At 36.9% G+C, this 14,794-nt stretch overlaps 2 protein-coding genes across 2 annotated transcripts; one reads left to right on the top strand and one right to left on the bottom strand.

The window, feature by feature from the left end:
* Positions 1-2,408: 2,408 nt before the first annotated feature.
* LOC6503590 lies at positions 2,409-4,146 on the top strand. The gene is made up of 3 exons (XM_001964069.4): positions 2,409-3,686; positions 3,752-3,876; positions 3,931-4,146. The coding sequence occupies exons 1-2, from the start codon at positions 2,662-2,664 to the stop codon at positions 3,759-3,761; spliced, it is 1,035 nt and encodes a 344-aa protein (XP_001964105.2). The 5' UTR covers positions 2,409-2,661; the 3' UTR covers positions 3,762-3,876; positions 3,931-4,146.
* Positions 4,147-7,781: 3,635 nt separating this feature from the next.
* Positions 7,782-14,157, bottom strand: LOC6504063 (homeobox protein B-H1). The gene is made up of 3 exons (XM_032452607.2): positions 13,655-14,157; positions 8,736-9,348; positions 7,782-8,217 (listed from the first exon to the last, which is right to left on the bottom strand). The coding sequence occupies exons 1-3, from the start codon at positions 13,725-13,727 to the stop codon at positions 7,962-7,964; spliced, it is 942 nt and encodes a 313-aa protein (XP_032308498.1). The 5' UTR covers positions 13,728-14,157; the 3' UTR covers positions 7,782-7,961.
* Between the last annotated feature and the right edge of the window lie 637 nt (positions 14,158-14,794).

The following is a 14,794-nucleotide window of genomic DNA, read 5'->3' as shown; positions in this document are numbered from 1 at the left end:
AGATTAGTGGGGAATCGCTCCACAAATGTTTTAAGGTATTCCGCTCAAGGATCGAATAAGAAATACAAAAGATATAGACACCCGACGGAGCCATATGGGAATATCCCTGTTTTTGCAAGGGGTACCCTTAGGAAAATTTGAAAAAATTTTAAAAAATATTTTGTGTCAGGATTTTGATGGAGATTGGTGGGGAATCGCTCCATAAATGTTTTAAGGTATTCCGCTCAAGGATCGGAGGAGAATTACCAAAGATATGGACATCAGAAGGAGCCATGTGGGAATATCCATGTTTTTGCAAGGGGGTATCCTTAGGAAAATTTGAAAAAATTTTAAAAAATATTTTGTGTCAGGATTTTCATAGAGATTAGTGGGGAATCGCTCCACAAATGTTTTAAGGTATTCCGCTCAAGGATCGGAGGAGAATTACCAAAGATATAGACACCCGACGGAGCCATATGGGAATATCCCTGTTTTTGCAAGGGGTACCCTTAGGAAAATTTGAAAAAATTTTAAAAAATATTTTGTGTCAGGATTTTGATGGAGATTGGTGGGGAATCGCTCCATAAATGTTTTAAGGTATTCCGCTCAAGGATCGGAGGAGAATTACCAAAGATATGGACATCAGAAGGAGCCATGTGGGAATATCCATGTTTTTGCAAGGGGGTATCCTTAGGAAAATTTGAAAAAATTTTAAAAAATATTTTGTGTCAGGATTTTCATAGAGATTAGTGGGGAATCGCTCCACAAATGTTTTAAGGTATTCCGCTCAAGGATCGGAGGAGAATTACCAAAGATATAGACACCCGACGGAGCCATATGGGAATATCCCTGTTTTTGCAAGGGGTACCCTTAGGAAAATTTGAAAAAATTTTAAAAAATATTTTGTGTCAGGATTTTCATAGAGATTAGTGGGGAATCGCTCCACAAATGTTTTAAGGTATTCCGCTCAAGGATCGGAGGAGAATTACCAAAGATATGGACATCAGAAGGAGCCATGTGGGAATATCCCTGTTTTTGCAAGGGGTACCCTTAGGAAAATTTGAAAAAATTTTAAAAAATATTTTGTGTCAGGATTTTGATAGAGATTCGTGGGGAATCGCTCCACAAATGTTTTAAGGTATTCCGCTCAAGGATCGGAGGAGAATTACCAAAGATATAGACACCTGACGGAGCCATGTGGGAATATCCATGTTTTTGCAAGGGGGTACCCTTAGGAAAATTTGAAAAAATTTTAAAAAATATTTTGTGTCTGGACTTTGATGGAGATTGGTGGGGAATCGCTCCACAAATGTTTTAAGGTATTCCGCTCAAGGATCGGAGGAGAATTACCAAAGATATAGACATCAGAAGGAGCCATGTGGGAATATCCCTGTTTTTGCAAGGGGGTATCCTTTGGAAAATTTGAAAAAATTTTAAAAAATATTTTGTGTCAGGATTTTGATGGAGATTGGTGGGGAATCGCTCCACAAATGTTTTAAGGTATTCCGCTCAAGGATCGGAGGAGAATTACCAAAGATATGGACATCAGAAGGAGCCATGTGGGAATATCCCTGTTTTTGCAAGGGGGTATCCTTTGGAAAATTTGAAAAAATTTTAAAAAATATTTTGTGTCAGGATTTTGATGGAGATTGGTGGGGAATCGCTCCACAAATGTTTTAAGGTATTCCGCTCAAGGATCGGAGGAGAATTACCAAAGATATAGACACCTGACGGAGCCATATGGGAATATCCATGTTTTTGCAAGGAAAATTTGAAAAAATTTTAAAAAATATTTTGTGTCAGGACTTTTATGGAGATTGGTGGGGAATCGCTCCACAAATGTTTTAAGGTATTCCGCTCAAGGATCGGAGGAGAATTACCAAAGATATAGACATCAGAAGGAGCCATATGGGAATAGCCCTGTTTTTGCAAGGGGTATCCTTTGGAAAATTTGAAAAAATTTTAAAAAATATTTTGTGTCAGGATTTTGATGGAGATTGGTGGGGAATCGCTCCACAAATGTTTTAAGGTATTCCGCTCAAGGATCGGAGGAGAATTACCAAAGATATAGACATCAGAAGGAGCCATATGGGAATAGCCCTGTTTTTGCAAGGGGTATCCTTTGGAAAATTTGAAAAAATTTTAAAAAATATTTTGTGTCAGGATTTTGATGGAGATTGGTGGGGAATCGCTCCACAAATGTTTTAAGGTATTCCGCTCAAGGATCGGAGGAGAATTACCAAAGATATAGGCACCAGAAGGGGCCATCTAGGAAAGGGATTATCTAGGTATCCTGGTTATCCTAGAATATCCTGGTAGAGGAACACCTTACCTTCTAAGATGGATCAAATTTGTATTGCCTGAAATTTGTGGAACCAAGTAGGCTTGCGGGAAAAAGCAAAAACTAGTAGGCTATGGCCTTTGGAATGACACAAGCCCCGAGGCGAGCAGCCAGTAAACCTCATTCTAAACTTTATTCTTCTCGTGGTCGCATCTCAAAACGTTCAAAATCATATTTTCAAATCTATAACCGACCGACCGTACAAAGTGACTAGCGGTGACTAATTCGAAAAGTATCTGAATATCGTGAGACGCGAGTTGATCGGCAAAAAGGATCGAAACTTCAACGCAGAAGTATAATTGTTTGATGAAAGTTAGAGGAGTTCTTTTTGTTTATTTTGAATGTCGGTGAATGAAACGAGAATGTTGAACCAGGATACACAGATGACAGCGCTTGACCTGAGGAAGGAGCGCTTTTTGGTGTCCTGGGTCAACAGAGAACTTCGCGCTGACTTTCAGATCGTGGAGGAGTTTTGCACCGGAGCTGCCTTCTGCCAGCTGGTGGACAGGGTTCAGCCTGGAATCATCGATTTGCGTCGCGTGAAGTTCATGTGCAATCGCATGACGGCGTTCCGTGGCAACTACAACCTCCTGGAGGAGGGACTACTCAAGCTGGGCATCGACAAGGCTGTTCTCGACAAGATACTCCCGCTGGAGAAGATAATTCGGGGTCACCATCGGGCCCTTAGTGAGTTGACTGCCCGGATCCGTCGTCTGGTACGTCGGTATGCCACCGATTATCCGGAACCGTATAATGCTCTGGAGCGACGTGGCTATCAGGACATCTGTGTGGCGGCGCCGGAAATGGTGGATGTGGCCTGCCAGGCCGCCTTGGGCGCCGATATGTTGCGTCTTCGTCTGGTGCGCTGGGATCTGAACCTCATCGATGATGGGGAGAACAGAAATGGTGACCCAAATGGTCCACCGAATGGTGACCCAAATGGTCCACCGAATGATGACCCAAATGGTCCACCGAATGGTGACCCAAATGGTGAACCTAATGGCAACCCAAATGGCGATCAAAATGGTGACCCCAACGGCGTACCAAATGGTGACTCAAATGCCAACCTAAATGGTGACCCAACTGACCAACCAAATGGCGAACCAACTGCCAATGTCCAGGCCGAGGAAGCTCCAGCACAGGAGCAAGCTACAACATCTGGGGGAGCTAGTGGCGACACTGCCACTGCCAGTGTCCGGCCTACTCGTCGGGGTCACTTCCTGCCGCTGACCAACCTCAGCTCCTACCATGACGTCTTCAACAATGCGGTCCGTGCCCAGCTGATGCAGACCCTGACCCATGCAGAGAGGCCTCAGGCCTCCAGTTCCAGTTCAACCAGTTCCAGTTCCAGTTCCACCAATTCACAGTAAGGACACTACTACATAAGGACATAACTACTACTCCACTACTACTAATTAAACTCTTCAAAAGATCTAACTGAATGGCCTAGCAGCCTATCAACCAACCTTTTGGACTTCCAAAAAAACAACCATTTCGGACTTATATCACTTGGACTTCTTGGAACAATTTCTTAGAACAGCTTCACCTTAAAGAGTGTAAGTTTTGGAGTCACTTGTATCACTATAACCTTCTATAATCTTAGTTCTTAGTTCCTAGTCTCTTAGCTTTTATTTATTCGATGAAGAAACTGCTTTTAAAGGATATCTGGATCTAGTTAAGTTTCAATCATCACTGAATGAAAGACAAAGAAATGTTCCAATGAGACGAGAGCCTTGTGACGAATTCTCAAACACAACAAAGCAATATTGTTGACGAAAATTGTACCATTTTTTTTAAGAAATTAAATTATCCTGTGTTCAAATTTGCTTATTTGTGTTTTTTTTAAGGATGTGGAACATAAACTATCTTCTCAAGGGCTATGATTTTTAAGCGAATGAATTTTAAAACTTTAAACAATATTGGTGACGAAAATTAAACTCCTTTTTAGTGAAATGTTCAAGTATCCAGTTAAAAAAAGTAAAAATTTGTTTTAAGCTAAAAGAGTATTTTAAACTTTAAACATCATCCTACCAAGAGTTTAAAAGCTTGTAACGAAAGAAATTTAAAGCACGCAGAAATAGTGACGAAATTTATAAAAATATTTAATAGATTCTTTTGAATTATATTAAAAATAGTAAATTTTATAAATTGTTATTTAAAGACAAAAAACCAAGATTTCTTTTGTAGTACCAAGAGTTTAAAAGCTTGTGACGAAAGTACTTTAAGCGCCAAGCAATATCAGTGACGAAAATAAGAAAAATATTTAATAGATTATCAAAAATTATATTAAAAATATTCAGAAAAAGAAAGACTTGATTGAAGAAAACTTCAATGAAATTAAAAAAAATATTTAAATGAAAAAAACTGTTTTATACCTTTTTTCTATTTTAATTTTTAGGTTAAAATGGATAAATATTGATTAACCTAACCGTTTGTGATTTTTTAGAGCAGCAAATTGAATGCAATTGAGTTTCTAGATGAAAAGTTGGAGAACTTCCCGTTTGTTTATCCTTTTTGATGAACTTTTTCTTGTTTTTTTTTTATGGAAGTCTTGGCTTTTATGTGTTTTTTGTTGGCAAAGTTGGCAAACGCTGAAAGCTTAATGCAATTAATAACTCATTAAATAAATACAAATCAAAGTGGACGCCGGCAAAGCTGAATGAAAAGAGCTGAGACTCAATGGTAGGAAAAAGGATGCGCCGGCGTTTGTGTTCAAAGGATATGCCAGCGTAAAATGTACCAATTAAAAAACCAATTCAGATCTCAATGGCTGCGCAAATGAACCGCATAAAAATAGCGAATGAAAAAAAAAAAAATCAAAAATCTATCTGCCACAAATGGTGGCAATGAAATGGGTGGTAAGAGAGGGGGGGGGGTTGCATTTTATTCATTAAATTACATTCACATTTCATAGACAATTTCATGGCTTTCGCCATTTTCCTTTCCACCTTTCTCTCACTCACTCTCTCTTTCTCCAGCCCCCACCTACCCTCTCTCACACTCTCTCTATCCATCTCTGTTAGAAAAAAAATATTTTCCAGCTTGTTCCGTTTGTTTCCGGTGGCTCCCTTCAAGTATCTTTTTAATTAGCGTTCTGTTCTGCTCTGCACCACTCGAAAATACCGCTACACCCACCACGATATATCCTTCTCCACCCCACCCCATTTCGTTCGCTTCACAACACTGTCTGGCCGGCGCCTTTGCTCCGTCCCGCTTACACAACTAGCCCCCTCTCGTTCGCTCTCTCGTTAACTCACTCACCGCTGATTCAATTTGTGGCTAAACATTTCTCCTCCTTTTTGTGTAGGGAGCTAAATGTGCATGAAAATGTAACTGTAACTACAGTGGAGCATTAGTGAAGGGACAAGAGCTTCTTTCGTTACTGAATATATTAAAACAATTATTTTTATATATATTTTTTTTATGTAATGTAATTACTAAAGTAATTTAGTTTTTTATTAAAAGGACACACATGTAACATATAATTTAAAAAAGTTTTAAAAATTAATCATTTCATCGTATTTATTATTATTTTAACTTTTTGCAAATATTTTTTAAGCAGTAAGTAATTATATATTTATAATTTTCTTTAATTATAATCAAGTTTTTATTATAGAGATTTGAATAAATAATAAATTTACAAATATTTAGTTTCTTTATATGTTAAAATCATCAAAAACAGCCTTTTCTTATATTTACTTAAATTTTAAATATATATTTCAAGTTTAAAATAATTTTTATTATTAAAAATAGTAACTTTATTGAGAATTGCAACTGTATATGGCTATTCTGCCTGAGATTCTGCCTTTCGATGGCACTATTGCCATCTTTGTCTAGCCTTAGCCCCCGCATGCGCTCTCCGCAGATCCTTGTGTCGGTTCTTTCGGTCCTTTTGGTCCTTTGGCTTTTGGTCCTTTAGTGCTTTTTGGCCCGTTATAATTGCGGCCCGGCCAGAGTTGTTGCTTGTTTTCCGGTTGGCTGCTTTACAGCTTCCTACCCCAGGCTCCCAGTATATCCTTTATGTATATTATACATGTACATATGTATCCTTTGTATGTATGAGGGATATGAACATGTCGTGACTTGTTCGCTATATAGCGACAAATTGATAACGTTTTGTGCGATTCGCTCAAGTTGATTTTCAAGCAGGACTCACAGTTCACCGATTTCCAGACTGCAGAATTGTGTGTAGAATTCCAGTCTACAGGATATGCAGACTGGCAATTTTCAATGGCCATGGCAATGGCGGCTTCTCGATTTCCACTCTTAACTTAACTTAACCGTTATACGGGATAATAGCCATGTCTGGCATCGATTATATTTGAAATGGCCAGTGGCCGAGACGTTTTCAAGTCAACAGATTATATTTTTAAAGATTAAATCTTTAAAATATTCATTTTCTTACTAATATGTTTTTAAATAGACAATTTAATCGCAATTTCACTCAATTTTAAACTTAGTTTTACTTACCTTAGTATAATTTTTTGTGAAAGAATGTTTTAAATAATTGAAAATCATTCGAAAAACCATTTATATAAAATAGAAAAGATAGTTTTCCCCTTTAAACATTTTTTTAAATAATAATAGTAATAAATAATATAAATAATAATAATAAATAATAAAAATAATAAAAGTAAATAAAAAATATAATTAAGCTCACCTGAAACTGCACTTCCATTTGATGATGTTTCGTCACCTATGTAGTCGGTCGTGTAAAGTCTCATCTCTATGTAATCCGTTATGTATTCCTTTCACGGCCTAACGGTGCTTTCCTCAGGAGACGCTGCAGGCTTTGGATGCTCCTTCCAGATACACAATCCCGAAATTCAATCGTATTTCAATGATATTGTTTAAAAACTCTTTGTAATTAGTTAAGCACATTAACTAAACAAGAAAAGATTATATTTATTAAGTTTTTCAACCATTTCCATAGCAATAAATAGGATTTTAAAAGTTAAAATGGCAGAAATCACTTTTCAATAAGAGTTACTTGTATTTTGTATAAAATAATTCTATTTAATAAACATTTTTAACAAAAACTTGTTAGATAGAAGAATAATTAACACTTTTAAAGCTAAATAATGTTTTTAAACGCAAAACACCGCAAAGGAACGAAAAACAAGCCGATCGCGAAGAAGGAAGAGAGAAACTGGCGCTTAGAGAGCAGATCCTGGCTTTGCGTATTTTCCAATACAGATTTGATCTTTTTTCCAACACTTAACAGGTGTTTGGCGCGCAAAGTATGCAATTTTAAACTTTAAACTTTAAATAAACAATTAAAACCCACTCCACATTAAAAACGCCTCAAGCCGTGCAATTAAACTTTTATTTTGGCAAAAAAAAAAATCACTTTCATAGAGTGCAAAGAACAAAAAAAAATTTGATTCCTGTTTTTTTTTTGTTATATATTACAGTTAATTGGACTAAGCCTAGTTTACGATTATATCTTTAAGTTGGGGTAATAATATATATATATATATATATATATAGGTTACTCTTTTTTTTCGATTTTAAATATTATAAACCACTTTTCATTTTCGATTATTGCACAAAAAAGTTATATTTCATTATATACATAGGCTTTTGGTGGTTAAGTGGGACTTGGAGGCGTATGGGCGTGGTTGGAGGAGCTAATCTTCTTCTACATGGGACATCCATGGACATAACCGACATTCCGGAATATAGCCGCCGCGGCGGCGGATGTGAGAAAGTTGCACGGATTGCTGGCAGCAGCGGCGGCGGCAGCGGCAGCACTAAACGTACCGCTCAGACCGGTGGGGCAGCATCCCAGTGCCCCACCACCGCCACCACCCTCCTGCACCACAAAGTCCTTCTCCAAGGTGGCCTGGTGACGAAGTTGCTCCAAACGTAACTGGTTCTGTCGCTTCCATTTGGTTCTAAAAATAAAGGAATTAAATATATTAGTAAGTTATTTATTAATTTAATAAAAAATAATGGGAATAAATCTGTAAAAACTGCAGGTTTTCTAATAAAATAACTTCTTGTCGACCAATAATACTAGTGAGGATCATTTTTTTCAATATTGGTGACAAAAAAGAAACAAAAAAGTAAAAAGAAAAGGAACAAAAAACAGAAAGAAATATAAAACGGTTTATATATATAACAGACTATATAAGAATATATAAAAATGCCAATGACAATAAATTTTATTAATATTGGTGACGAAAAAGAAAAAAAAAAGTGAAAAGGAAGGACAGAAATGTAAAACAGACAGAAACCGTATAGGAATATATTTTAAATGTTTAATTTTGTAATTCCTAATTGGATTATTTCGTCACAAATTTGGTTAACTATTTATTCACTTGTGTCTTACGTCACTGGTATTTAAACTCTTCCTAGATAGCTTTCCTACTTCAATATATATTAAAAAAAAATAAAATTAAATCAAACTCACCGTCGATTTTGGTACCAGGTCTTGACCTGGGTCTCGGAGAGATTAAGGGTCTCGGCCACATCACTGCGATCCGCCACGCTGAGGTACTTCTGGCAGCGGAACTTGCGCTCCAAGTAGGCCAACTGGGCGTGGGTGAAGGCGGTGCGCCGGCGACGTGGCTTCCTTCCGCTCTTGCTCAGCTGCAGCTTGTGATCCGCATAGGAGCCGCCTCCTGGTCCTCCACTACTGCCGCCTCCGCCAGCTCCTCCTGCTCCTGCAGATCCTCCTCCGCCTCCAGATCCTCCTGCTCCCCCGCCTCCGCCAGCCGCGCCCTCACCCCCCGAAGCGGCAGCCGCCAAAAGACCGGCGGCAACAGCAGCAGCAGCACTTAGACTGGCACCACTGCCTGGAGGTCCTGGAGTGGCCGAGCCGCAGGACTCTACACTGGACTCGTCCTGGTGGTGGGCGAAGCCGTGATGATGATGATGGTGCGGGTGGTGGTGCGGCAGGTGGTGGTGGTGGTGCGAGTGACGGTGCGCCAGGAGCAGCTCCTGCTGGCAGCCGGCGGCTGTGGAGTCGGGCGTGGAACGGTCCTCAATATCGATGTCCGAATCATCATTCGAGAGTTCCAGTTCTGTTAACAAAAAAAAAGCTTTTAAAAAAGGATATCATAGGGAAGCGCGTGCAACCACTTCCGCCAAAAAGTAATTATCCTTATCGGTCTAAATATCCTTTTTGGAGTAAATAATAAAGTGGGCGTCGGTCCATTTCAAAAGACACTGGCCAGAGTAAGGATCGAATCGGATGTCGGATGAGTTGCAATTTGCAATTTGTAATTTGCAGCAATCAACATGTTATTTATATCCTGCCAACACATCCTGATTCCTATAATAGGAATCTCCGACTCAAAGGACCTCTGCGGGCCGTCTGATTAAATTCACGTGTCGTCTGTGGCTCTCAATTGTTTCCCATTGGAATTTTTTATTGGGTTTTTCTTAACACTTGGAGAAATTATTTTTAAGGATATTTTATATATTTTTTTTAGATTACATATTTAATAATTTATTTATTTAATTTAAAACATTTTTAGAGAGTTTTTAATTCTCAAAATCATAAAAACATTTTTGTTAGAAAAATAACATGAGCTTTCGTCACTAAGACTTTATATCTTTTTATATATTAGTTTCTATTACAAAAAAAAAGGTTTATCGAGTTATTATTTTGTAAAAAATATAATTATTATTTACTTTTAGATAATATTATTATTAAATATTATTTTTAGAAACTTTCTAGCTACTTTTTTAAAAGGATTTTTTCCCAACAGTTCCAAACTTTGTTTTAAAAAATGAGTTTTTTTGAAAAAATATTGTAATTATCTTTTTTTAACTAGTTTGTTTTAGTGTTTTCTTTAAACTTTTAAATTTATTTATCATTTAAGACTATTTTAAAGATTTCCCTTTTAATTTATAAATTTTTTTTCGAGTGTCTCTACATCTTTGACTTCTGAGTAGTCCTTCGCCACAGGCGCTCACGTGTGTCCGCTCAGCAAGGATATTTTTTTTTGCATTTTTTTTTCCGCCCCTTAAAAGGGCGGAAATTATTTTTATATCTGTGTGTATTTTAACCCCAAATGGATTTCGACTTGTGATTCTATTTATACCGATCCTGGGCAGACAGGATTCGAGGAAACAGGATACAGTGGGTGGGTTTTTGGGATGGCATATGAAAGGTTATTCAATTATGTGGAATGTGTGTTCGTGTGTGTACTGGTTGGATATCCTGGGGAGCGTCTCGAGTGAGTCCTTTCTTTTTCCTCGAAAAGTCACGTCGTATCAATTTGCGGCACAATTGCCATTTAATAGGCACTTGAACTGTGAGATATATGTTATGGACATATGCTTAAAAAGAACAGAGATAAAATATAAATATATATATTATATTTTTTTTGAAGCGTGTGCCGGCAATTTAGTCTGGTTTAAGGATGACGTACTTTCGCATTTGACAATTTAATTGAAGGACTCAATTATTGGAATATTTTTACACACGTTCCTAAGCCAGTCTTTTTCTCAAAAAAGAAATAATAGAGAAAGTAGCGCACCTAGAGAAAGTTTCACTTTCTCTCACTTTGAACACACACACACATAACTGACAACAATTAGCCCCTAAATAGTTCTAATTGTTGAGCTAAACTCTATTTAATGTCATGTCTAATTAGCAAAACAGCCCAAAAACCATACACAAAGCTCGGGAAAGAAAAGCAAAGTCTGAGGACGAAAAAGCACCTGAGGCTTTGTTCTATGCACTTGAAAAAATATCTACCAACTTTGAAAATGTTTAAAGTGCAAGGGGATTTCCATTCTGTTAAAAATTCAGCATTTCCTTAAAAATAATTAGAAAATTAAAGATTCTAAGCACTCTTTTTTTTCAAAATATTCAAAAAAGCATGCTTTTTTTAAGTATTTTCAAAATTAAAGCATGATTTTAAGAGTATTTTTAATCATAAAGCATGTTTTAAAGATATTTTCAGTTATTAAGCATGTTTTTTAAAGTATTTCCAATAGTAAAGCATGCTATTTTCAGTATTTTTTTATAAAAAAGCGTGCTTTTTAAAGAAACTTCAATAATAAAGCATGCTTTTTTGAATATTTTCAATGATTAAGTGCTTTTTGAAATATTTTGAATATTAAAGCATGCTTTTTTACTATTTATAATAATAAATCATGCTTTTTTAAAACTTTCAATAATAAAGTTTAAAAAAAGCGTGCTTTTTGAAATATTTTTAATGAAAAAGCATGCTTTTTTAGTATTTTTCTTTAAAAAAAACATGCTTTTTGAGTATTTTTAATAATAAAATGTTTTTTTTGAAGTATTTTCAATAATAAAGCATGATTTTTGAGAATGTTCAGTAATAAAGCATGCTTTGTAATGTATTTTCAATGATAAAGCATGCTTTTTAAAGCATTTAAAAAAAAAAGCATGCTTTTTGAAGCATTTTTAATGATAAAGTATGCTTTTTGAACTATTTTCAATAATAAAGCATCCTTTTTGAGTATTTTTAATGAAAAAGCATGCTTTTTGAGTATTTTTCTTTAAAAAAAAATCATGCTTTTTGATTATTTTTAAAAATAAAATGCTTTTCTAAGTATTTAAAAAAAAAAGCATGCTTTTTAGTATTTTTATGCTGTTTAAACTATTTTCAATGGAAAGAAGCTAGCTTTTTTTGCAATTTCATTTACAAAGCATGCTTTTTTGTCGGAAAATCATAACAGAAACTGATTTCTTTCAGTATCCCTTTGCAGCCCGTGTGTGTGGGTGTCAAAGGATATGTCATAGCATTCATATGCCACATGTTCCTTTGCCAGAAGACAGACATAACAAGAAAGGAAAGCTAACTTCGGGCGGAGCCGAAGTTGATATACCCTTGCAGTTCAGTCGCAGTCCGCTAGGTGGCGCCACCCATCTTATTTTATTAGATATATAGCGGATCGTTTATAGTCGGCCGATCCTTATGAAAATTGGCAGATCACATTGTTTTCCCCAAAATAGAATCTGTACCAAATCCCATCTTTCTAACTTAAAAAACACCAAAGTTATGCCAATTTCGATCGTTCTATGACAGCTATAGGATATAGTCGGCCGATCCTTATGAAATTTTGTACATAAGATATTTTGGTCAAATATAACATGTGTAGAAACTCCCAACCCTCTAACTTAAAAAACACCAAAGTTATGGCATTTCCGATCAATCAGTTATATGGCAGCTATAGGATATAGTCGACCGATCCCGGCCGTTCCGACTTATATACAGCCTGCAAAGGAAAGAAGGGTGTGTGCAAAGTTTCAACTCGATAGCTTTAAAACTGAGAGACTAGTTTGCGTAGAAACAGACAGACGGACAGACGGACAGACGGACATGCTCATATCGACTCAGGAGGTGATCCTGATCAAGAATATATATACTTTATAGGGTCGGAGATGTCTCCTTCACTGCGTTGCACACTTTTGACCAAAATTATAATACCCTCTGCAAGGGTATAAAAAAAAACAAAAACGAAATAAATAGAAAACAATGAAAAGTGTTCGTACGTGACAAATTGTTTGAGAACAGGTTATGAGCGAGGCAGGTCCTGCCCGCCAACAAAAACCAACAAACAAGCAGGGCACAATTAAATTATTGCCCCAAGCGCCCTCTCTCCTGCCGGTCCTGCCGCTCCTGCCACTCCTACCACCACGCCCACTCGCTACCATACGCCCCCGCAACCCACCCACCGTTAAAAGTTTTGTTTTTGTGATAATTGAGCGAGGTGTTAGATTTAAATGCCACAGGCAGGATAAATGAGAGTAAAAGGGAGAGTGGGAGAAGGACACTGAGCCAGGCAATTTGTCAGCGATTTTAGACACTCATCCTCCCACACCACAGCAACAACAACAACAGCACAGAAGGACATCAAAGAAGGGGAAAACAGGAAGGAGAACAAAGAAGAGACTAATTGGCCAAACAATGTCGTTTATGGATTTTGAGGTTATGTTTGATTAACAATTGGGTTACTTTTTTGGTTTTCAAAATGGTATTTTTGACAGAAACTCTTCTAAAAAAACATCTAATTACTGTATTTTCAAATTATTTTACTTAAAAAGCATTAAGATCTTTAAAATTTTGAAAATAATTTGCTTTGGCTTTAAGATTTTAGCATTCTGAAACTATTTAGCTTTTGATTGAGGTTAGGTTTTGTTATATATTTGAAAATATTGAATAAATAACTATTATATCATTATAAATATCAATTATAAATTGAGATATAAAGTCTAGATTTTTGAAAATAAAACAGTTTAATATGAAATTTCAAAAAACTAGTTTATGAATACTATGGAATTTTAAGTTTTTTTTTATTAAAAGGTTCTTAAATGACAATGAGGTATATATTATATATAAAACTCACCCGAATCTGTTTGCCGTCGAGTGATCAGATCTCCCAGTAGATCTCGTATCAAAAAGGACTTTGAACTCTGCATTTCGCTGAAGGATTAAGGTCCTTTTCCGTTCGCTGTTTATAACAATAATTAACTATCTCTTTCACAATAAAATAGTTTTGTTTAAAGTTGTTAAGTATTTTAGGGCAAATGCTTTATTAAAATCATTTTAGACACTTGAATGAACTTTAACAAAAAAATTGTATGTGTTTTAATGGGTTTGTTCTTTGAAATTATTATTTTTTAATTATAATCTTTATTTTTTGTCCGGCGGGTTGAGTTTATCCTGCGAGTCCAGGATCTATAATTAAGTTTTCTCCACGCACACAGGCACTTCAAACAAAAAAAAAATAGTAACGGTAAATGCAACAGTAACTGTAACTGTAACTGCAACTGTAACTGTAAACTGAACCGTTAAGCGCCGCGTCAAATGAACAACTGAAATGCGAAACGCCGAACGTTTATTAATCCTTTTAGCGAACATCGTCAGGATTCAACCTCCACCCTCCCCCAGTTTCCCACCCGCACCGAAAAAAAAAAACAAATATGTATGATGCGGAAAGGCAAGTGAATTACGCGGATTTGTTGCTGTAAACGAGACAGTTTAGCGTCGACGCTGGCAGAGCTACACACACACACAGACACACACACACACAAAAAAAAGGAAACCCATATCCTTATGGAGACTGGGGAGCAAGACAAAAAAAAAAAAAGGAAACTTTTGCAATGGCCGCTGCCATTTAACCGTTATTTAATCAGTCGCCTCGTGCCATCTCGCTTACACGCAGACTTCCGTCGGCCGTTAGCCATTTTGTTTACCGTTAGACGAGCAGAGAGCGTCTGTATCTATCTCGTTCTACGCACAGGGTTGCCGCCTTGCTATTGGTCAATGCGGCAGGACTGCAACCCTTAGAATATGTCCATGGGGGTGGAGGCACAACAACAACCCCCGATGAGCTTTCAGGCAGGTCCTGGCAGTCGCGAAATCGCAGTCAGTCGTGTTTCTGATAAGCTCCGGAAAAGATCAAAGTGAAGCGTTGCAGAAAAAAAAACTAAGACAGGATAACCCTGGCAAGCCGTCGGCAAGTTGGCAACCCTAAACGGGCTTC

Source organism: Drosophila ananassae, chromosome XL (genome assembly GCF_017639315.1).
Source record: "Drosophila ananassae strain 14024-0371.13 chromosome XL, ASM1763931v2, whole genome shotgun sequence".
Lineage (NCBI taxonomy): Eukaryota > Metazoa > Arthropoda > Insecta > Diptera > Drosophilidae > Drosophila > Drosophila ananassae.
This window is presented reverse-complemented; position numbering and strand designations above follow the sequence as displayed.

What these genes read in the sequence shown, in the direction of transcription:
- LOC6503590 (XM_001964069.4), top strand. Translation starts at nt 2,662, where the DNA reads ATGTCGGTGAATGAAACGAGAATGTTGAACCAGGATACACAGATGACA.
- LOC6504063 (XM_032452607.2), bottom strand. Translation starts at nt 13,727, where the DNA reads ATGCAGAGTTCAAAGTCCTTTTTGATACGAGATCTACTGGGAGATCTG. An exon ending in TCGACGGCAAACAGATTCGG is followed by an intron (nt 9,349 to 13,654) that starts GTGAGTTTTATA and finishes TTTTGTTAACAG; the next exon opens with AACTGGAACTCTCGAATGAT. An exon ending in ACCTGGTACCAAAATCGACG is followed by an intron (nt 8,218 to 8,735) that starts GTGAGTTTGATT and finishes CTTTATTTTTAG; the next exon opens with AACCAAATGGAAGCGACAGA.